Source organism: Erpetoichthys calabaricus, chromosome 5 (assembly GCF_900747795.2).
Source record: "Erpetoichthys calabaricus chromosome 5, fErpCal1.3, whole genome shotgun sequence".
NCBI classification, from domain to species: Eukaryota; Metazoa; Chordata; class Cladistia; order Polypteriformes; family Polypteridae; genus Erpetoichthys; species Erpetoichthys calabaricus.
In genome coordinates this window covers 24,618,789-24,643,254 of record NC_041398.2, presented here as the reverse complement: position 1 = coordinate 24,643,254, position 24,466 = coordinate 24,618,789, and the positions used below count along the sequence as shown (strand labels likewise).

The 24,466-nt window shown below is 38.3% G+C and overlaps 1 protein-coding gene across 1 annotated transcript in view; it reads right to left on the bottom strand.

The window, feature by feature from the left end:
• Positions 1-24,466, bottom strand: part of LOC114643586 (C-type lectin domain family 4 member C-like) — a 58,996-nt gene that overhangs the window by 16,851 nt on the left and 17,679 nt on the right. Inside the window, exons 5-6 of the mRNA XM_051927612.1 lie at positions 22,279-22,430; positions 21,997-22,078 (exon numbers count right to left, since the gene is read on the bottom strand). Coding sequence (XP_051783572.1) covers positions 21,997-22,078; positions 22,279-22,430 — 234 coding nt within the window. The remainder of the gene's footprint in view (positions 1-21,996; positions 22,079-22,278; positions 22,431-24,466) is intronic.

Here is a 24,466-nt window from a genome sequence, read left to right as displayed (position 1 = left end):
AACAGAATAATGTATTTAAATTTTTAGGCTGAAATTAAAAAAGGAAGTGAAGTCTGTGGCACAGTAAGAAAAAAAGTGAAATATTTCTCTCCAGAGACTAGGCTGACAATCCAGACTACGGCACAGGGTAACCTGCAAAACAATCTAATTTTCTCCTCCAATCTAATCACAGTTCATAGAGTTCCATAATCTCTACATATATAAAATCCAACATCTGTCTGTCTGTCTATTTGTATGTCTGTCCGCTTTTCATGAGAGAACTACTTAACAGATTTAGATCGTGGAGTTTGCATGTTCTCCCCGTGTCTGCGTGGGTTTCCTCCGGGCGCTCCGGTTTCCGCCCACAGTCCAAAGACATGCAGGTTAGGTGGATTGGCGATCCTAAATTGGCCCTAGTGTGTGCTTGGTGTGTGGAAGTGTTTGTGTGTGTCCTGCGGTGGGTTGGCACCCTGCCCGGGATTGGTTCCTGCCTTGTGCCCTGTGTTGGCTGGGATTGGCTCCAGCAGACCCCCGTGACCCTGTGTTCGGATTCAGCGGGTTGGAAAATGGATGGATGGATGTTTGAACATTCTGATTCATTTTGCGACTTCTCTCATTGTGCTAAGTATTATAGTTTGGTTGCACCACCAATTTATTCTGAATCCAAGAGAGAGGCTGTGGTCCTTGGGTGGGACCTCAGGAGTAGGGAGCCGGATGGTGCCATCCTCACTCATGCTCCAGCCTCCTTTCGAGTCACTCTACCTCTCGCCACATATCATAGCGTACCTTGCCTCCACTTAGATAGCGATACCTGTTTATTCAGCAAACATCATCATCTAGTGTTTGTTAAAGAGTAATGTTTGACATTTTGAGAAAGAGATCACAACTGCAAGTGTTTTAGAGGGTACCTGCTCTTTGGCAAAGATATCACAGCCACATGCTTTTCTCCCCACATGGGAGACACTCTCCTGTCAAAGCTGAACATGATCAGATACAGTGCAAACATTTGACATTGGAGTGTACCTACCTTCCGCTTGGCCAGAGATACCTTACCAAGTTTTTACATTTTTGGCAAGAAGATCACAGCTACATTCTCGCCCCTGAGGGCAAAACCAAAAATATTGCATATCAAGAGGCCCTCCAATAGGAAGGTTATCAATATAAATTCTTCTCAATACAAATTACATTTTTAAAATTTTTTTTATTGATTTTTAAAGTTTGTCCTGCTTCACTACTACATGAGCGGAGCCGCGGGGGACAGCTAGCTTATTACAATAAAGGTAGTGTTTGAAGGCATTCCCAGGTGATAAAGGCACCACTAGGATGGTAGAAGGTAGACTGAGGTGAAATCTCCAGTGGACAGAGCATTGCAGACTTGCAGCAGGACGAATCCTCCATATAACACTGTCGTTTTGATTATCTGCTGGTTCTGAACACAAATTTTTAGTATGATGTTTGATTTCCCTTTGATGCTTAGATACTGCTGTCATTTTTCCATCATAAGACTTTCGTATTTCATTTCATTTTTCAATTTTCCTAATTTCAGGGATAAATTTCTAACTGTAGGCATAGAGGAGTTGGCACGGGTTGATGGGAATGGCTTGGAGAGACTGTGTGGTTGTGAGGTTTATGTTGTGCACACTTTGATAAAATAACGAGTTTCAGGATATCAAGTGTGGCACATTGAAAAGTCTCTTGAACTTATTCAATCCCTCCACTTCTGGTCATGGCTGATCTAGACACGCATAAGCTCTGTAGCAATCAGTGATCTTTGACCTCTTCCAATTAAAAAAAAAAATTATTTCACAAATTATGAAAGGGCAGTTTTTTGACAGCAATCATCCTACACCCTTATATTCTGACAAGACTGTAAATATTCTGAGGTCTCATGTATAAAACTTGCTTACTCTTGGAAACATTCATAAACAATTTCTTATGCAAAAGAATTTATAAAGAGTTCATAAAACATGAGTTTTGTTTCCTGCCTTGCACCCTGTGTTGGCTGGGATTGGGTCCAGCAGACCCCCGTGACCCTGTAGTTAGGATTTAATGGGTTGGATAATGGTTGGATTAAAGTTAAAGTTACACAATGTCGTGACCATCTGTAACTCCTACACTTTCTGGTGTTGTCAAGACAATGAAATTACACTTAAATCTCATTTTGCTGTCCATTTCAATGAGGTGCCAGTCACACCCCAATGTTCTTTTACTAATTCCATCACACTTAACTGACATGTTCTCTCAATGCAGCTGTCTTCAATGTTGGTAATCACTCCTAATACATACGCTTAATGGTAATTGTCTCAGTCTAAAAAGGCCTTGCTGGGTGTTTTACCCTCCTTAATGTTTGGAACCAAGGCACATTTTTCCTTGATTTACCCTTCTGCTCCATAAGTTAAAATGACAAATCAAAAAATTCAGACATGACTAAAGTGCACATTGCAGACAATTAAGGGCATTTGCATACATTTCGGACACAGCATGTAGAAATGATAACACTTTTTCTGCATGGTCCCCCATTTGAGGGCACCATAATGTTTGGGACAATTGGTGTCACAGATGTGTGTGTGATTCCTCAGGTGGGTTTCATTGCTTCATAAGTTTCCTCAGCTTGCTTCTACCCTTTGGTATCTGTAGTTGCCATTGTTCAACATGAAGACAAGAGCTGTGCCCTTAAAGTCAAAGAAGCCATTATGGGGCTAAAAAACAAGAATAAAACCATCTGTAAAACTTTAGAATGACCTAAATCAATTTTCTGGAATATCATTAAGAAGAAAGAATGCACTGGTGAGTTCAGTAATTACAAAGGAACTGGTAGGCCGAGGAAGATCTCCACTGTTGATAACAGAAAAATCCACACTTTGGTAAAGGAAAAAGTCCCAAACGCCTGTGTGACAGATCAGAAACAATCCTCAGGAGGCTGATGTGGATTTTTCAGAGATGATTATCCACATAAGACACCATGAACAGGAATAAAGAGGCCACACAGTAAAAAAAACAACTACTTAACCACAAAAACAGGGTGGTCAAATTACAGTTTTCGAATTAGGACTTAAATGAGCCTGAAGAATTCTGGAAAAAGGTCTTGTGGACAGACAAGAAAACTGGCAACTTGCACAACTGTGCTGTGCTCCATTTGTCTATGATTAGTGTAGTAGCCAATAGGACTGTGATATTAAATGTTGTAAAATGAACCTACTCACCTACATCATCTTGATACATTACATCAGAATCCCCATCACAGTCTGGCAGAAGGTCACTGGTGGCTTTGTTTCCTATGATTTCAGCAACTCGCAGGCTAAAGGGACTGAGGATGGGTGTACTGGTATCCCCGCCATCAGCACACACACTATGCCGGTGTTCTGCAAATCATCTTTTCACTCCAACCTTTGTATCGGACCTCTTTTTCTCATTTCAGCAAGAGTGCTGCTCTAATGTTACTGCTGCTGTCACTTGATGTTTTCCTTTGTTGGTGACTCCCACAGTGGGAATGGCAAGCAGAATGTTTTTGCGATTCTCTACTTGAGTCAATAGTACTTGAAGTTTCTTTTTCTGCCTTTTCCCATTTGTTCTTCCATGGTTTGTAGTATAGATTTCACTCATGGACATGGGCAAATTTATATGGAGATTATGTGATGCATTTTCAAAAAGGGTGTTTTTAAGCCATTCATGGTCACTGACAGGCGGTGACAGGGAGTGGCTACAATTGCGTGCATGTCTGCACAGTTTTAAGTGGATTTAAGATTTATAAAGGAACTTGGAGTGCAACCTGGTGTATGTATGGTTTTATAAATTGAATATTTTTTGGAAGTATGCTGTTTTTGCTTTTCTTGCATAAGCAAAATTTTAGTATGAAATCTAAGCAAGGTTTTATACATGAGGCTCCACATTATATGTTTTATGTATGTTTTATACTGTAAATGAGGTGCCATGCTATTTATGTTTTGTGCTGTAAGAGGCAGGTTCACAGCCTGTCTTGCTGAACATTAAGTGTGTACACAGATTTGGGTGGTTCAACTCTTCTAATGAAAAATGTATCTGGTAACATTGTTCAGTTTCAGCTGGCCATATGACAAGTGCTGTTTCCAGTATCCATGCACCTAGCCTGAATGGTATCAGATTATTGTGATATCCTCAGACATCATTGTCACCATATAAAATAGAGTACTTTAGATTAAAACATTAAGTGAAGAGAAATTCACAGAACCATCCACTACCGAGGAAAATATATTGAAAATGTAATTGAAAATAGCTATATATAACTAACCATACTGAAACAGCAACACATCAAGTTTAGAACAAAATGACTTTGAGGTAAAGTAAGACAAGCCGTAATTGGCCAAGAATATGCAGACTACATTTTCATATAAACAATGTAAATGAAATTGCTTAACAGTTTGTAATTATTTATTTTATTATGAAATAATACAAGATTAGGCAATAATATCATACAGTACATAACAGAAAAAGGTAAGGTCGGATGGCCAGGAGAACAGAAAAAAACAAAAAAAAAACTCCAGTTAAGCTGAAGAAAAAAACAAAATCTGCAGCGGTCCGAAGGCCAAAAGACCACCCAGACCCCACTGGGGTATTCTACCTAACAAAGATGTTCTAAGTCAGTCCTCATGGTTTACAGCCTTCACATGCAAGAATTTGGTGATGATGGTCATGTAGACATCTGGGACACCCACCATTCATCCATAAACGAAGGGGGCAGCGTGGTATCTTGATCAGTTGTTGGTGGCACAAATTGCTATATAGGGATACAACTAAAATGTAGCTAAGAAAAAGCCATTTTAAAATAATAGGTTTTTAGCAGTTTTTTAAAATGATCCACAGTATTAGCCTGGCAAATTTCTATTGAGTAAGTATTCTAGATTTTAGCTGCATAACAGCAAAAAGCTGCATCATCACTTCTTTTTAGGTTGGCTCTTGGAATTATAAGCAGACCTGCATTTGAAAATCTGAGTTTATGACTAAGACATTCCAAAATTAACGATGGAGCAAGATTTTGTAAGGCTTTGTAAACCATTACTTGTAATTTAAAGTCAATTCTAAATGACACGGGTAACCAATGTAGCAATGCTAAAATTGGTGAAATGTGCTCAGAAACACAAGACTCTGTGGCTGTCTGGTAGGAACACTAACCACCATGTGGCAAACAATTGAAAAAAATATTTTCAGTTTACTCGTTCTTACTGTGTTGGTGCTAGTGATTCTTTGAAACAAAGGAATCGAACTGCTGTTTTTTTTTAACAATGTGGAAGGAGTGCAGAAAAGGCTTCCTTGGTGGCATTTTTAGCAGTTTTCAAATTGTTTCCTTTGGAGAACTAACTGTACCGGACTTTTTGTACTGATTTGTAGGCCTGTGCTGCACATCTTCGACTGGGAAAAGACTAAACCAGAACTGCAAATGCTCAATTAAAAAAAAAAAATACGGCAAACATAAGGGGTTGTATTGGCTGACTGACTGGAAAGAGAATTATCAGTATACAGCATCAAGCACACGCTGCCTCAGCCATGCTGACTATTGAACTGCTCTCAAACGGCAAACGCTTCAGAGCCATTCCTCGCGGTTCAGAAATAGTTTCATCCCAAGAACTATAAACGCACTCAATCAGTCCATCAAGTGCTCCTTGTAGAATCTGTTTGTACTTATAATATTGCACAACCTGAGCCACTTTATAAAACGCATATTTACATATGATGACAATATCATTTTTAAGTTGAAATGCAGCAAAATATGTTTATTATTTTATACAGATAAAACTTTAACTTCATTTAAATAATCTGTATTGTTAATAATTAACCATGTGAGGACACAATGTCACCTGCCTTGCGCTGTAATCTTGCTGGGGCTGACGTGACAAGGAAAGGATAAATGGATGGAATAATTAAACATGTACTATGAAGATATTTCAATGTTCCTAAAAAGTTTTGAAGAATCTGTGTTCTAAGCTACAGAGCTGATTGTGTGGCAATTGGTTACTTGGAGAAAGAAAAGGAAGGATAGGAATTGGAGGTTAGTACGTTTGAAAGAGACAGTACTGCTGCAATAAATTATTTCATTGAAGGTCGCTCATGGTGTAGCAAGCATCTTGCGTGAGACAGGAACAATCACTGCACCACTGTGTTCCCATGTTTAATATCATGCTTTAACTCCTATCATCATGAAATTCATCTGTAAATCGTTTAATTTACTAGTTTCTCAAATACCATTGTAACTAAAGTAGCACATTAAATGCTTTGTTTTGTATGTGTTCTTCTATGTGCTCTATGTGTGTGAATCACTATGTGTTTCTTAAACGGTCTTTCTCTTCCCTTGACATTACACAGAATCCATAACAATCATGATATTAGAGCTCTCTGAATAATTCAAATACTGAGATATCTATCTATCTATATACTTGATATCATTTTCATAATGATAGGAGTTAAAACATGTTATTAAACATGGGAACAAAGTGGCGCAGTGATAGTGACAAGCTGGTGCCCCGTCCAGAGATTGTTCCTGCCTCACGCAAGATGCTTGCTGCGCCGTGCGCAATCCTCGCTGAAATAATTTATTGCAGCAGTACTGTCTCTTTCAAACGTACTAACCTCCAATTCCTGTCCTTCCTTTTCTTTTTTCAAGTAACCAATCAACACACAATCAGCTCTGTAATAGACGTTAGTCCATCTGTAAGCTTAGCACACTGATTCTTCAAAACTTTTAAGGAACATTGAAATATCTTCGTAGTACACGTTTAATTATTCTATCCATCTATCCTTCCAGTGTCGCGCCAGCCCCAGCAAGAATACAGTGCGAGGCAGGAACAATCCCAGAACGGGGCGCCAGCTCCATGCTAGCGCAGCGACACCGTGTCCTCACATGTTTAATTATTAAAAAATATAGATTATTTAAATGATGTTAACGTTTTATCTGTATAATGTAATAAACATATTTTGCTGCATTTCAACTTAAAAATGATATTGCCATCATATGTAAATACACGCTTTATAAAGTGGCTCAGGTTGTGCAATATTATAACTGTATCGCAAGTTTCCAAAGAGGTGATTTTACTTATAAGAACAAACAGATCTACAAGGAGCACTTGATGGACTAATTGAGTGCATTTATAGTTTTTGGGATGAAACTGTTTCTGAACCGCGATGTCCCTACAGGAAAAGCTCTGAAGTGTGAGTATGAGAGCAGTTCAATAGACAACATGGCTGAGGCAGCGTGTGCTTGATGCTGTATACCGATAATTCTCTTTCCGATCAGCTGCTGCAGAGCTGTGATTCCACATTCAAATACAGTGGGATAAATACTATGAGTGGTGCATTGAGGGGAACAACACTAAAGCAGCTATGGTATATGGAATAGTTTGGCCATTCCGTGGACCATTATATTGTTGCAGGTTAATTACAATCAGATGCCTTAAACTAATAAACAATATGCAGTTAATCCCAGTGTATTTATAAAGCCGCGTCAGGGATGTACATCTAAAAAACAAAAGGAAACCACACTGGAGCAAAAGCACTCCTTTGACTTTGGGTGCCGCCAGTTTGCAAAACCGAGCGAAGAACTTGCGTACACCAAATATTTAGGTGGCGTGAAAATGTGCATGGCTTTACACCAAGTTTAGTTTTTATACATTGTGATATGAGTTTGGAAACGGGCTTACACAACATTTTTATGCGTACACACTGTTTATACATAAGGCCCCAGGTCATATAACCAGAACTTATCCATAGTCAATTAAAAGGCTCAACATGCTGGCACCCACACCACACCTCTAAAAAGCATAAAATTACAAAAAAATAAACCATGCCGTAAATAAAAAAGTTACCAAGAATGAACAAAATAAAAAATGCTTGTGTTTATGTGAAACAGAAATGTAAAACATATGCAAATTTATATATCGGGGTACACTGATGTTTGGTTCTGGAAGGCAGAAGCAGCAGCTTATTGTTTAAATTCAATTTCTTTAACTATAAGTTAATTATTTCTTGGTCAAGCAGCATTTTTATGCTCTATTTTAAAAAATCTCTTAACTGATTATTTTGGCTTAAAGAGCTACATTCTCTCAGTTTAATTGCTTCTTATTTTCATAACCAGATGCCAGTTAACTTTGAGATGCAAATAACAAAAGAATCAGCAACTAGCCATTTTGGTTCCATTTACATTAGAAAGAGAGGAAAGAGAAGAAAGTTATCTGAAAACATCTAAGCAGCTCTAGGCTCTAATCAAATGTGATGACCTCCTTAGAAAAGAAGAATTTATGATATAAGAATGTTCTGACATGGCAGAATGAACATGCTAATACGGTATTAATTTAAATCATTTTTGTGTTCAGCAAGGATTATAATTAAGTAGTTTGGTTGGAACAAAAACCCACAGCCACTGCAACCTTCTAGGACCAAACTTTAGCACCCTTTTGTTGTGCCAAAACCTGGAAATGTCAGGATTGCCTTTAAAAGACAATTAAAAATGTACTGAGAGATGAAGGGAAACAATCTAAAGGAAAGTTTAAAAAAAAAACACAAAAAAGAGCCAAAAATCAAAATGCTGAGACGTTATAGCTGCAAACAAAGAAAGAGATTTTTTTATATATATATTTTTGTTCCAGTACTAGGATGTAGACAGTACAACACCACTATCTTTAATAGACAGGAGCTGCTGATGCAATGTACTTGTAACCAGCTATAGCAATGGCAATAGAATATGGCCATACAGATTCAAAAACTCACAAAATTGTGTCAGAATGTACAAAAAAGAAAAAAAAACAGAGAAGAATATCTAAAGTAGAAAATAATGAATGGTATGACTTACAAGGGGCTGGTCAACCTAAGGGCAGACAAAATGCAACAATGACTTCAATTGCTACAGTAGTGGCAACACTGCATTTTTACATTCATAAAAACCTAACATAATCCTACAATAATCCTCATGGGTCATTTGCAGTGTACCTGAAACAGAACCGGCCAAGCTGAGGATCAAGTCCAGACTATGTAGTGTGGAGAGGCAGTAATCCTCAGATCTAAGCTCTGTCTGAGGGAACAGCAAAGCAAGATCAGTAGCATGTTTAATTAATCTGCAACTGGTCTTGTGTTGGCCTTGTGTTTCTCGATTTGTTCAGCTGCTCATCTGTTTACCTGTGAACAACAGCTGGCTGGCAATTCACATCTAGCCCTCTCTCAATTAGCAACCTGCCACTACACATTCCTCTTGATTTAAAGGGACACAGTGCAGGGAAAAACTACATCCTTATGTAAACTTAATAAAAATTATTGTAATCATTGAGGTACATTAGATTGAAGTGAGTGTCACTGTCGTTATTTTAAACATTAATAACTCTGAGCATATGAAAAGGCCGTGAAATGCCTACACAGAAAGTAATGACAAAGAGAGATACACATTAGTAGAACTGTATCTGAAGCATAATCTATATAATACATACTGTGAGTGATCTCATATCAGATCTGGAGGACATCTGCGAACATATTCCATGTTACTTTGAAAGAATGCTGCATGGAAGAAATTGGCATCATCATTCAATGCTCCCTTTCTGAACCAGTGGCTGAGCAGTATTGTAAACCTAAAGAAATGTATGGTAGTGTATGAAAGTAGGAGCCGGAAAGGCAATCACAGAATATCAGGTAATCACAATTGCCACCATTACTCGGCATAGATATTAAGGCGATTACTTAATTAGGGACATGAACTCTTCTCTCTCTTTACTGGCGATAAATGGTTAAATGTATATTGATTCATATTTTTCTATTTCTTATATTATGCACTATACATATTTCCATGCATCACTTCTCTTTTTCTATGGCATTGAGTTAAATATGTTTGAATCAGTATTAAGCTATATTTAAATCCAAGTATTAATACAAAATATGGTTTCGGTATTTTAAATGGCATTTTTGTGTTGTTTCATGTCCACAACAGTCTGTCTGATGCGTGCCAAATTAATTTTGTAGCATTGCCTAGACAATAAAGTTCATTAAATCTGCTCACAAGGTGGTCTAAGATAGTATGCGACTTTGTTCCAACTCCAAGAAGCCCAATGCAACTCCTCTTAGTCTTAGTCTTGGTCTGCTACTAGTCTGCCACTCAGGGGCACACTGCAGTGGCGCTAAACCCCAAAGTTACTATAAAAACAGACTAACACCAAACCAGCATGGGACATTCCTGAACTGACAGCACACTGCAACTGACCCCATAGACTAATGTTAAAAGATAAACACAAATGATTTTACAGTGAATTGAACAAAATGTTATATCACTGGTATGTTTTAGCTCTGTTTGTGCAATATATGAATGATTGTCACTTTACTTAAGCAAAATTTTATATTTATATAAATGAAAATTCAGCAACCTCTTGTTTAAAATGCATTTTTTTTTAAAGAAGGGAGAAGTTGAATGGAAAGTGATCTCTTGTCCTGTTATTGGTGATAATGTTAAGGAAAATCCATTGTGTGAGCTCAATTAAAATTGCTGTTTGTCACTAAAAGCCATTTGAGTCCACTTTCGCCAATCCTCAGCTCTTCCCATTTACAATTCAAACGACGCACTTTGCTTCACAGATCCACTTCTTTTGTTTTCCACAGTTTTCATCATACCAGCCGCTGTGGTGCTCTGATTTATTCAGATGCACACAGTCCTCTCCAGCAGGATTGTGCACTGGATCAGTCCAGTTATCTGGTTCTTGACCACGGTCATGTTCCCTTAGGCCCCAAAAACTGCAGAAGAAGAAATTGAATTATTGTTGGCTGTAAGCTGTACCACTCGAGAAATGCATGACACAAATAATCAGTGTGAAGAGATTTTTTCACATAAATAACCAGGAAAGAATAAAAAAATCATTTTATTCTTCTGTGTCCTGTGAAAGTGCTGATGTCTGCCAAAACGACAGCTGGGTGACTCCTTTGTTTAACATGAGAGAATGGAATTAAGAGTTTCTGTAAAGCAGATAAACTGCACGGGGGCTCACGTTGCTCTTTATTTTGTGTTCTTTTTTAGTGGGTGGCAAAGGAAATGCAGAGGAATAAATCATTAGAGATCTGGAGGTGTTACTGCATTAGAGGTAACGTAAGAACCTTAACAGTAAGGTACAGCTATGAGAATGTGAGGGAGTCATGGGTGTTTAAGAGCTCAGTCTTTATCAACAATTGGATAGATAGATAGATAGATAGATAGATAGATAGATAGATAGATAGATAGATAGATAGATAGATAGATAGATAGATAGATAGATAGATAGATAGATAGATAGATAGATAGATAGATAGATAGATAGATAGATAGATAGATAGATAGATAGATAGATAGATAGATAGATAGATAGATAGATAGAACCTGAGCTTGCCCTTTTTAATTAGCCTGTTGATTCGGTGGACCTCTCTTGAAGTGATGTTACCAGCCCAGCTCACCACACTGGCCATCACAGTGTTTTAGAAGATGTGAAGGATGTCACATCCCAAATTAAAAGAAAGAGACTGCTCTGCCCTTTCTTTTGTAGTTCGTCTGTGTTCCCGAGACCTGTCGAACCTGTCATTAATGTGGACCTCCAAGTACCTTGAGACAGATATGATTAGGAAGTAAGAATTGATGTCTGCTGTCCATGTGACTAAGTTCAAAGAAAGCTTTATACAATAAATAACGTGAACGACCAGGATGGCAGTGGTAAATGGGATTATCAGAAGGCAACATCATATTGTGGTGTAAGCATATATGAGCTCATGACAAATGTGGGACCTGCAGGAAGGAATCGAAAGTGGACAAAGAGCTTAGAAGACTGAGTTTAGACTTAGAGAGATGGAGGTAGTGGAGTTTAAGTGGAAGTGAGAACCCTTTTTAGGTAATTTGTTAGATTTTGTGCTTGTTTAATAGATGAATAAGGAATGCCTTCCAAGTCTATCTAAGGATGTTTAAAGGTAAAATTAAAGTTGACTTAATTATTACTTAGTGATTTTGCTGTACATTTACTACCCCGGGCATTACAATACAAAAAAAAAATGTGATTAATATACTGTATGCTATGCTTCATTTAACCTGTTAAATTAAACAGAGTTGATTAGACAGAAGCTACAGAGACCATATATTTACAATTGGGATTAATAAAGTATCTATCTATCTATCTATCTATCTATCTATCTATCTATCTATCTATCTATCTATCTATCTATCTATCTATTTCATGCCATCAGTTTAGTTACATTTATGTTGTTGATAAGCAAACTCTGTGACATGCTAAATATTTTATATGGTGACTTAGGTGTTGAGTTATAAACCCCAAGGCTTTACATTCAGTGTCACTGCATTGGACCCAATAAGTCATTTAACTTATGAAACGTTCCAGTTGTACAAATCTGTGATCACAAAGGCATCAATCAAATTACCAAATGTCATGTTATGTAGTGTTTTACTCAGCCCACTTTATGTGATTTACAGTCATTAAAGACAGAGACCTCCACTTTTTACTCCTTCTTTTCTGTCATTACAACTTCATCCATCCATCCATCCATCCATTTTCCAACCCGCTGAATCCGAACACAGGGTCACGGGGGTCTGCTGGAGCCAATCCCAGCCAACACAGGGCACAAGGCAGGAACCAATCCTGGGCAGGGTGCCAACCCACCGCAGGACACACACAAACACACCCACACACCAAGCACACACTAGGGCCAATTTAGAATCGCCAATCCACCTAACCTGCATGTCTTTGGACTGTGGGAGGAAACCGGAGCGCCCGGAGGAAACCCACGCAGACACGGGGAGAACATGCAAACTCCACGCAGGGAGGACCCGGGAAGCGAACCCGGGTCCCCAGATCTCCCAACTGCGAGGCAGCAGTGCTACCCACTGCGCCACCGTGCCGCCCTACAACTTCATCCATCCATCCATTTTTCAACCTGCTGAATCTGAACTCAGGGTCACGGGGGTCTGCTGGAGCCAATCCCAGCCAACACAGGGCACAAGGCAGGAACCAATCCCGGGCAGGGTGCCAATCCACCGCAGCATTACAACTTCATCATTTCTAATTACTATAATCACAAGGATTTTCAGCTAAATGAAAGAAAGGATTGTACTTGTCATACTTTTATGATCTTTTTATCTACAGGTCAGTTTTCAAGAAATTTATTAATCGCTACAAAGTGTACAAAGGTCTGCATTAATTGTATTCACTGTCTGACTTTGCTCTAAAAACAAGTCTTCAGTTGAGTCAGAGGCCTGCACGGCCAAAAGCAATCATTTTAAATTGCATCCCACAACACTTCAGCCAAGCCTGGTTTTTGATAATCTGAATGCATCACAATTTTATTATGGGAACTTTGTCTTGTACCATGATGCAAATGAGAAACACAAAGGCAAACATCTACTCAACTAATTTACTGTACAGATCATATAAAAGCATTGCAAATCAAGATCAAGAGGCATGTCTTTTGCTCAGAGTGTCATCGTCATACAGTGGTCCATGCTACTGGCTCACCGCTGTAGAGACTTCCATTTCATTCCTGGCTCATTCACTGTCGTGTTTAGTGTGTTTGCATGTCCTTGTGCTTATTTTTTCTCTGGGTACTGTTATATTCTCCCATATGACAAAAAGTTTCTGTTAGCTAAATTTACCAAGTCAGGCTGATTGTGAGAGTAGATGACTATGGCATACAATGTATTGATGTCCAGAAAAAATATGGTTCCAGCCTTTTTCCTGATTCTTCCCAGACAGGCTGCAGCTCCCTAAGATTGTGCATTGTTGCATGTTGTTCGGTCTGCAGAAGAGCCGAGCAGCTTTGTAATGATTAGGACTGGAAAACAACACAGTCAAAAATACAGCCTATTTTCATTACAAGAAAGTCATAAATAACGTACACAAAGCCAAATGTGAGAGAAGAAATCATAGTCAAAAACATAGGGCTTAAAGACCAGGAACCAGAAAGATTGTTTTTTAAGCAAATTGGTGTTATTCATCCATCCATCCATTATCCAACCTGCTATATACTAACTACATGGTCATGGGGGTCTTCTGGAGCCAATCCCAGCCAACACAGGGTGCAAGGCAGGAAACAAACCCCGGGCAGGGTGCCAGCCCACCGCAGGGCACACACACACCCACACTAGGGACAATTTAGGATCGCCAATACACCTAACCTGCATGGCTTTGGACTGTGGGAGGAAACCCACACAGACACGGGGAGAACACGCAAACCCCACGCAGGGAGGACCCAGGCAGTAAACCCAGGTCTCCTAACTGCAAGGCAGCAGCGATACCACTGCATCATCATGCCGCCCCGGTGTTATTCACAATAGTTACTAATGTAATGTTGTAATAATAATGTAATAATATTTAACTTGTCGCACTGATAATGGAAAAGTTGCGACCTTCGATAGCCCAAGGGGAGCTATGTCATAGCAAAGGGGCTATCGCATACAAACATGTGACATTGGAAATGGAGCAAAAAAATTTAAACAACTGTAAATAATAGTTAAGTATAATAGTTAAGTAAAACCAATATCAAAATTCAATTCTCAATATTTCAAAAATTATAAGAGATGCAAAATATCTGAAAATAACACGCTTAAAGCTTAGTAATAATGTAGTATGGAATCAACTCACAACACGTTTTCTATTTGTACTCTGGATATTCAACCCACATCCAAAAAAGTGCATGTCAGGTTGTGTGTTTGAACGAGAGTTGGTCAATGTCTTCTGTAATCATTGTGATCTAACAGAACCATTTATTTGCTTTTTGTCAGAAATCCTACCTTCACCTAAAGGGATGAGGAACCTTCATTTTAAAGGTGAATCGCATTTAGAATTGGAAAAATGCTGATGATTTAGATGTAATTTTGGAAAATGAGGCTTACAAGATAGAAAGGTAAAAGGGCAATGCAAACACAAATCATTTGTCTTTCTGAATGAACTCTATCACGTGACAAAAGACTAAATTCACCCAACCTCAGCCGGTCTTTTTATGAGAGACTTCAGAAGAGTTACAGATTAAGACATAGCAAGATCTAATATATCTTAAATGAGCCCTATTTAGTGTGGACCCTTCTTTAGTTGTATCATGTCAAACCAGTAAATGTACATTCTAAAGTTTTAAAATCTGATAGTGGAGATGATGTTTTAAGCTCAAACTTTATTTCTTATTACACAAGTAACCTGTAACAGTCAGTCTGTCTTTTGTCTAAATCTTTCTAAACTTTTAGTAAGAAACAGCAGAGAAAAAAGAGACATGAGTATAACTTGAGCAGACTGCAAATTTCTTTTGGGAAAAATCAACAAAGACTAAATATGAACCTATCATGTTGTCCAACAAAACTACAAAATTTGAAATAGTCATTTACAGGCAAAGGATAAGTGAGATTTAAAGAAAGAATTGACTGTTTAGCCAAGAATTACAATGAAATGGATGTCCTAAGATTTTAGCAAGTTGCAACTGAGATAAGGGAAACAAGACCTTCTGTTTTGTATAGTTTGGTTCTTATCTTTTGTGTTTTGTGTTTTTTCTAAATCCTTGGCTTTGCCGATGAATTATTTTTCTGTTGCTTACAATTAGCATGTTTGAGTTTCTCTTCGAAAGTAAAGTATTAAATATGCAATATCATCACAAATAAAGTAAATTGGTCAAGATAATTAACATAATGAATTAATTAAAACCACAATATCTAATCCTCCTACTGCAGTGCTTCTTAAGCTATGAGTTGTGGACATGTTTGTGATGGGTTGCCACCTGACTGTGACACAAATATCATTGATACATCACAGAGGGCTTTTGTTTCTAGCGTACTTATATATAATTACACCAATATTTGAAATATTCAGATTGAAGTGATTGAGATGCAAAGACACATTTAAGAAAGGAGAGAAGAAGAGGGAATGACAGACAGGCTTGTTAGGTGAAGTTAGTTTGAAATGTGATAATGAAAAGAATTGGTGAGGCAAGATGTGCTTAGTTTCATGGTATTGTGGGGAGGGGAGGGGTGAATCAGTATGGTGGGGATATATTTACATATATATATATATAGTGCCATGGCATTGTTTTATGCTAAATGAAGTTTCAGGGGTTCAACATGTACAACTGCTTGGTGCCTTATCATGTGTTTCCTGTTATGGCATACATTGAATCCAAATCTGTTACAGACATGCAAAGGAGATTTTGTATGAAGTTTAACATGTCCCGGTGAGGACTTTAAAAGTATAAATTTCATTCTACTGATATTGTAAAGGATGTGTTTGTTGGACCATTGAGAGCTGTCAGAACACTGGAACATTTTTAAAAGGGCGAGAAAGACTGTTAAATGGACTTTGGTGTTCAGCACAGCATCAGTCTATAGCATTAAACACTTAAAAAGTAGATTGCTGGCTGAATTCTCCATTAAGATCTATCCTGTAACCAATGTAAAATACAGTGTATGCAATTTTATACATAAACTAGCAAAATACCCGCGCTTCGCAGCGGAGAAGTAGTGTGTTAAAGAGGTTATGAAAAAGTAAAGGAAACATTTTAAAAATAACGTAACATGATTGTCAATGTAATTGTGTTGTCATTGTTATGAGTGTTGCTGTCATATATATATACATATACACATATACACACACATATACACACATATAGAGATATATTATATATACATATACACATATATTTTTTATATATATATTTTTTATATATATATATATATATATATATATATATATATATATATACACATACATACATACAGTGGTGTGAAAAACTATTTGCCCCCTTCCTGATTTCTTATTCTTTTGCATGTTTGTCACACAAAATGTTTCTGATCATCAAACACATTTAACCATTAGTCAAATATAACACAAGTAAACACAAAATGCAGTTTTTAAATGATGGTTTTTATTATTTAGGGAGAAAAAAATCCAAACCTACATGGCCCTGTGTGAAAAAGTAATTGCCCCCTTGTTAAAAAATAACCTAACTGTGGTGTATCACACCTGAGTTCAATTTCCGTAGCCACCCCCAGGCCTGATTACTGCCACACCTGTTTCAATCAAGAAATCACTTAAATAGGAGCTGCCTGACACAGAGAAGTAGACCAAAAGCACCTCAAAAGCTAGACATCATGCCAAGATCCAAAGAAATTCAGGAACAAATGAGAACAGAAGTAATTGAGATCTATCAGTCTGGTAAAGGTTATAAAGCCATTTCTAAAGCTTTGGGACTCCAGCGAACCACAGTGAGAGCCATTATCCACAAATGGCAAAAACATGGAACAGTGGTGAACCTTCCCAGGAGTGGCCGGCCGACCAAAATTACCCCAAGAGCGCAGAGACGACTCATCCGAGAGGTCACAAAAGACCCCAGGACAACGTCTAAAGAACTGCAGGCCTCACTTGCCTCAATTAAGGTCAGTGTTCACGACTCCACCATAAGAAAGAGACTGGGCAAAAACGGCCTGCATGGCAGATGTCCAAGACGGAAACCACTGTTAAGCAAAAAGAACATTAGAGCTCGTCTCAATTTTGCTAAGAAACATCTCAATGATTGCCAAGACTTTTGGGAAAATACCTTGTGGACTGATGAGACAAAAGTTGAACTTTTTGGAAGGCAAATGTCCCGTTACATCTGGCGTAAAAAGAACACAGCATTTCAGAAAAAGAACATCATACCAACAGTAAAATATGGTGGTGGTAGTGTGATGGTCTGGGGTTGTTTTGCTGCTTCAGGACCTGGAAGGCTTGCTGTGATAGATGGAACCATGAATTCTACTGTCTACCAAAAAATCCTGAAGGAGAATGTCCGGCCATCTGTTCGTCAACTCAAGCTGAAGCGATCTTGGGTGCTGCAACAGGACAATGACCCAAAACACACCAGCAAATCCACCTCTGAATGGCTGAAGAAAAACAAAATGAAGACTTTGGAGTGGCCTAGTCAAAGTCCTGAAATGAATCCAATTGAGATGCTATGGCATGACCTTAAAAAGGCGGTTCATGCTAGAAAACCCTCAAATAAAGCTGAATTACAACAATTTTGCAAAGATGAGTGGGCCAAAATTCCTCCAGAGCGCTGTAAAAGACTCATTGCAAGTTATCGCAAACGCTTGATTGCAGTTATTGCTGCTAAGGGTGGCCCAACCAGTTATTAGGTTCAGGGGGCAATTACTTTTTCACACAGGGCCATGTAGGTTTGGATTTTTTTTTCTCCCTAAATAATAAAAACCACCATTTACAAACTGCATTTTGTGTTTACTTGTGTTATATTTGACTAATGGTTAAATGTGTTTGATGATCAGAAACACTTTGTGTGACAAACATGCAAAAGAATAAGAAATCAGGAAGGGGGCAAATAGTTTTTCACACCACTGTACATACATACATACATATACACACATAGATGCACTTACAATAACATAGAAATCAATATAAACAACATTAACATCATTATCATATGAGAATATGAAGTAATATATAAGAAGCACATTTCATATAAATATAAATTATTAAACAGTAAAATCTTCTTCTATAATTTGCTACCGTGGCTTTTTGTTGGTCTGTCCAGGATTTTAAATCACCTGTAGCTTGCAAACCGTTTCACCTATTGACTTGAAATCTGGTACACATATAATACGTCACGTCTGCTATCTGCTTTATGGGTGATGATTGTTTTACTCTTTTTATGTTTATTTTATTTTAGAATCAACTCCTATCTGCGCACACCAGGGCGGCCGTGGGCAGATGCGTATGGTGTATTCACTCCATGTTATCGTGCATTGCGCTGTCACTGGTATTTTGATAAAAGAATTTGAACAATATATAAGAAGCGCATAAATTATTAAACAGTAAAACATTAACATTTAAGAAGTAAAGTTACATTGAGTACTACTGCAGTGCCTTCGGGTATACCTCATTTTTTGTTTGCCCATTACATGCTTAAATGTATACATTTTTTGGTGTACCTACCCGAGAACACGCGACATATAACCGAGCGTGGGAGAAGCATGGATTTTAAACACGCGTTGAGTTCATCTGCTGGTCTCCCTCGTGGAATAACTGGTAATGTTTGACTAAAATGTACAGCGAGTAAAACGACATTACCTCCTTTTTTTTTTTTTACGATCTCTGAGATCTTGCTTTTTTCGGTTCAAGGCTTCATAAGCTCTTTTATGTGCCATGGTGTACTTAATAAGTACTAATTATCCCAAACCATCATCTTTGAATGTTGCAAGACTTTCGCCTTGTATGTAGATCGGGGTAATTACATTCATTGCATTCCTAGTCTGAATCACAATCTGATTGTATGGGTGGTTACCTGGCACTGTAGGGTTGCCACCCGTCCTTTAAAATACGGAATGGTGCCGCGTTTGAGAATGAAATTGCGCGTCCCGTTTTGAATCAATACTGGACGGGATTTATCCCGTATTTTTTTTATCATTTTTTTTTTAAAGCAGCATGTCATGCAAATCATCCCACACGCATTTTATGAAGATGCCTCCTTTCCTACTTTTGATTGGGTAATACTTGATGTCATCGTTAGTTTGATTGGTCTTTTTAACTGTCCAGTGAGGAGGGCGTGTCTTTTAAGTAGAGTCTGCAAAGTGTTGGCACTGAGATGTGGCGTCAGCACCATAGTTGAAGCCCCTAACGTTGCGGTCAGCAAGTCGGCTAACATCCGCCATGTGCCGTCTTTCAGTTGCGAGAAGCAGATCATAGAATGGTTGAAACTGTTGCCCTTAACGTTGCGCCACGGCGTGTGGTTCGTTTATACCTCGTGTCTTCTCATTAAACTCTTATCTCACGAATATGTTATTGCAATCCGCAGCGGGAGCGTTTCTATAAACTTAATTTAAACTTACGTTTTACACCGTGCTTTGTTTCCCTTATGAACATGCTTGTATGCTTCACTCGCTCCGTTCTCAATTGTTTAATTAATTTTTTGCTCTTCGCTGTTTCCGGCTGTTCCTCCATTTCCCCCTACTTCGTTCTTTTATCTCGCGAATATGTTATTGCAATCCTTAACGGGAGCGTTTCAATAAACTGATTGAAAATAGTTTTGCATTTACCTTTTTAGTAAAAGGCGAGCTTTTAAGCCTGAGAAATCACCCCGTAAATGCACACGTTTAATTGCACATGTGTTAATATGTATGCTTACACAGTATTAAAAGACAGTCAAAAATTAACGTCATTTACCTTCGTTCCCGCGTGTGACTCGTGCTGTAAATCTCTTCCTTGTTTTTAGTTCACGTGATTACGTAGGAGGCGTGATGATGCGATACGTGACTCCGCCTCCTCCATTACAGTGTATGGACAAAAAATATGTTCCAGTTATGACCATTACGCTTTGAATTTCGAAATGAAACCTGCCTAACTTTTGTAAGTAAGCTGTAAGGAATGAGCCTGCCAAATTTCAGCCTTCCACCTACATGGGAAGTTGGAGAATTAGTGATGAGTCAGTCAGTCAGTCAGTCAGTGAGTGAGTCAGTCAGTGAGGGCTTTGCCTTTTATTATTATAGATTAGCTACAAGGCTCCACATTTTTTACTCAGTTTATTGAATTTTTAAATGAAAACCAGGATATACTAAACGATTTGCAAACTTTTTCCGAAGAATGTAATGCTAATGGTGGACCATATTTGAAAAAGGCTCTTTAAAACAATAGTGTTATGCAAGACAGACTAACAGAGATGGATCATGTTTTTTTGACTACTTTATTCCTTATCCATATTATGAGTCAAGTGACTAAATTAAGTGACCACTATTGTTTCAAAAATCATCATACCTCCCACTGCAGTCCTTATAAGAAAGATTTTTTTTCCTCTTATCTTTACTAAAGCTTATTAACACTAGAATCCCTGAAGCCTACGAAAAAACCGGTAAAAAAAGGCTAACCTTTACAAGTACCATTCATTTACACCGGCTATTACAGACTCAAATCAAATGTACAGTATGTTTTTATTGTATAATAGTAACAATAAGAGCAGCTCACTACTCAAAATGTTAACTCTGGGAAGCGGCCAGGGTCAAACACGCGACCTCTTGATTATGAGTCAGCAGTTCTTACTGCTGTACCACTAAAGCAGTCGTGTCAATATACTACTATAACTGATTTCATTTTCTTCTGCTATATTCTTGAATAAAAGCACAATTGTGCTTTTGACATGAAGTGTTATACATCTACCTTTTGTGAAAGTATTTTATTTGGTATTTGGACTTCAGTCTTCACACATTATACACTTCATGTCATAATTTTGTCGTTAGTACTAAAACATGAAAAAAGTTTGTGTTTTAGGTATGTGTTCAACATTTCTTGTATTTCCTGTCATTCTACACTTACATAGATCTTTGTAGACACGGTACATACATGAAATGCATGTGTTCCAAATAACGATATATTATTTACTCTGTACATCTCCAGGTACCTCACTTCCAGATAAACAAGGCTTGAGCTGGGAGAGCTATTTGCCCTTTCTGCAGACGTGGGGGGATGTGATAGCAGGATGCTCGCTGCTTTTGCTGATCGACACATTTACAAAACAAAAGACAGTGACGGAGAGATGCAAAGGAATTTAAGGTGGGCTGGGATTGTGAGTTTTTTCGTAGGCTTCAGGTATTCTAGTGTTAAGCATTTAAACTGGTATTAAATACCTCAAGACTCTCTTCCCTGTTTTGAATAATAATAATTGGTTCATTAACAATATGTTCTTTTTCTACTTTTCTCTTTTGGCAATTTGCATGTGAGAAACTGGCTTGAATGGAAACAAAAACTTTTACTCTTTTCATTATATGACTTTCTTAATTGTCTATGTATGGCTGTGTTGTTATTATGGTAATAATCCTCATCTTAGGTCCCAGTGTGGGACTGATCTTGTTATTTGGGTCCTCACATTAGAAAGTTTAAGAACTCCTGTCCTGTGGTGATGAGTTGAGACTGACTGAGGCAGCTTGGCAGTGTCTGCTCCTCTCTAACTCACAGTTGTTGATTTCTGTTGTAAATTCATTTTCTTACCTTCCTTTTGAGTCCTGAGATGTGTTATCCACCCATAGAAAGTGACCTTCAGTCACTTGATCTGACAGTCCAATCCAGTAGGATTTCTCTTCATCTGTTTTGTTTCCTAAGTTTGATATTAAAAATTCCTGAAAAAAATAAACCATCAGTAAATTCTTCACTGGAATCTTTATATTTCCTGGATACAAAGGAGTGACATCCTGCAGGTTTACTTTAACTTCCCCCTCTAATTCCTCAACCTCTCCTTAGACATACTGACCATCTTCACATTATCTCAGTTCTTTCTCATCATTCCTTTACATGAACCCCACTATGATGAATGTCATACCTGCTCTTTTTTACTCTCTATAATTGCCAGATGCCCCCTGATTGATGTGCAGTTGTCTTGACTTTTGCTCCAGTTCATTTTATCAGTGAAGAAGAAATAACACTTGGAGTCAAAGAGCAATGAGCTCTGAGGACAAACAGAACATGATCGAGCTAAAGAATAAAGAGAAAGTGATGGAGAAAATAAGACCACAGATCTGAGTATCCATACTGTCTTATATACACAAATGTACACTGAATTTCACAGAAAGTTGCAGACAACAGACAGGTGAGACATTGGAGATTAGGATGTAGTGTAGAAGAGCAGCAAACTAACTGTGTTTAATGCAGTACTAAGAGACACACAAACATCAAGTCAGGTTAAGTTTGAGTTGACTCTGACTTACAACTTTGTAAGTAAGTAACTTTGTTATAAGATGATGAACAGGCTGGTCCTGGTATGAAGAGTTCAACCACTTAGTTTGGAATGTAAGTGGGGGTCCAACACAGCTGGATGTCTGCATCACTGTTAAATCTGCTGTTCTAACTGGCTTGGTGTGCCATTAAAGCTTAGCAGATTTAGCAGATTGTGCAATGCCCAATATGTCCTACAACAGGAATTAAAATTTTTGAAGTTCCACCACTTCTTTCAGTCTTAACTTGTGAAGTATTGGATTTTTATTATATGATATTTCTCTATCTGTCCTTATGGTGTTGGGAAGGGATTCAACAAGGTATTACATATAGCTTTTAAGAATATGTTTGTCTTTTAATTCTTCTTATGTACATCTAATGTTCTGTAATGATTTTTGTTTTGTAAATGTATGAACAATTGTGCAGTTTGATATGGATTAAAAATTAGACAGCCTAAAATTTTAATTTACAAATAATATAGAGATCAGGGCTGTGTTTCCTAAAAACAATTAACCTTAATGATTAATGAGCAGCTTTAAGATGCATATATGAAACATACAAGCTACTTTTTTATGCGTTTTCCAAAACCTTTCTTAAGCAGCCACTTTACAGGCAAGTATAAAGTACTATTTAGTTAACACTGCCCCTGAAATCACCTGCAAAAAAGCATCATAAGTTGACTGAAGAACAGCCGATTGATAATATCATGACGATGTCTTTACCATCTCAGACACCTCTGGTTTTTGTGCTACTCTTCCAGTTACTTAAGAACTTCTACATATCAACTATCAAATGTATCCATATTACTAAACGAGAATGGTAAACTGGATATGGACGCAGGGACCTGCCCGTGGACGCAAAAGACATAGTGCGCAGGCGCCACACAAAGTCCCCCCTCCAACGAGAATGGTAAACCGGAAATGCCCATAGCACACAAAAAAAAAGGAGTCAGACGCAGGCCCCAGAGTGAAACGGGACAGACTACGGAGTACCCACACTAACATGAATAAGAAATGAGACACAAAGCCCCCCTCCACAGAAAAAGCCACCCTCCACTAACAGAAATAAGAAATGAGGCAACGCATAAGAAATTATGCAACGCGCCCATAGCACACAAAAAAAAAGGAGTCAGACGCAGGCGCCACACAAAGCCCCAGCGTGAAACGGGACAGACTATGGAGTACACACACTAACATAAATAAGAAATGAGACACAAAGCCCCCCTCCACTAACAGAAATAAGAAATGAGACAACGCGCCCATAGCACACAAAAAAGAGGAGTCAGATGCAGGCGCCACACAAAGCCCATAGCACACAAAAAGGAAGAGTCACACACATGACCCAGAGTGAAACAGGACAGACTACGGAGTCCACACGGTGTCACCCATCAAGCCCGAGATTACAGTGCCCAAACCCAGTGTAAAACGGGACAGAATACGGAGTCGAGAAAGGTTCACAAATCAAACCCGACATAATACGCCACCCCAGAGTAAAACGGGACAGACTACGTAGTCCAGAAAGGGTCACAAATCAATCGGAGTACGGAAAGCGCCAGACAGTACGCAAACACACTACACATGCATGATCCACGCACCTCTAATAACCCACAAGCAAAAACACGATATAGTACAGAAACCACACAAATACGGACTCCACAACATATTTGAATCACATTACAGTGATACAATATTTACAGTGCAACCACACAAGACACAGGCACAACACCTGATGGGCAATAAGAATAAACGAACACTCCGTATTAAAGGTTCGTCATCCTCACACGTGAAGACTATATA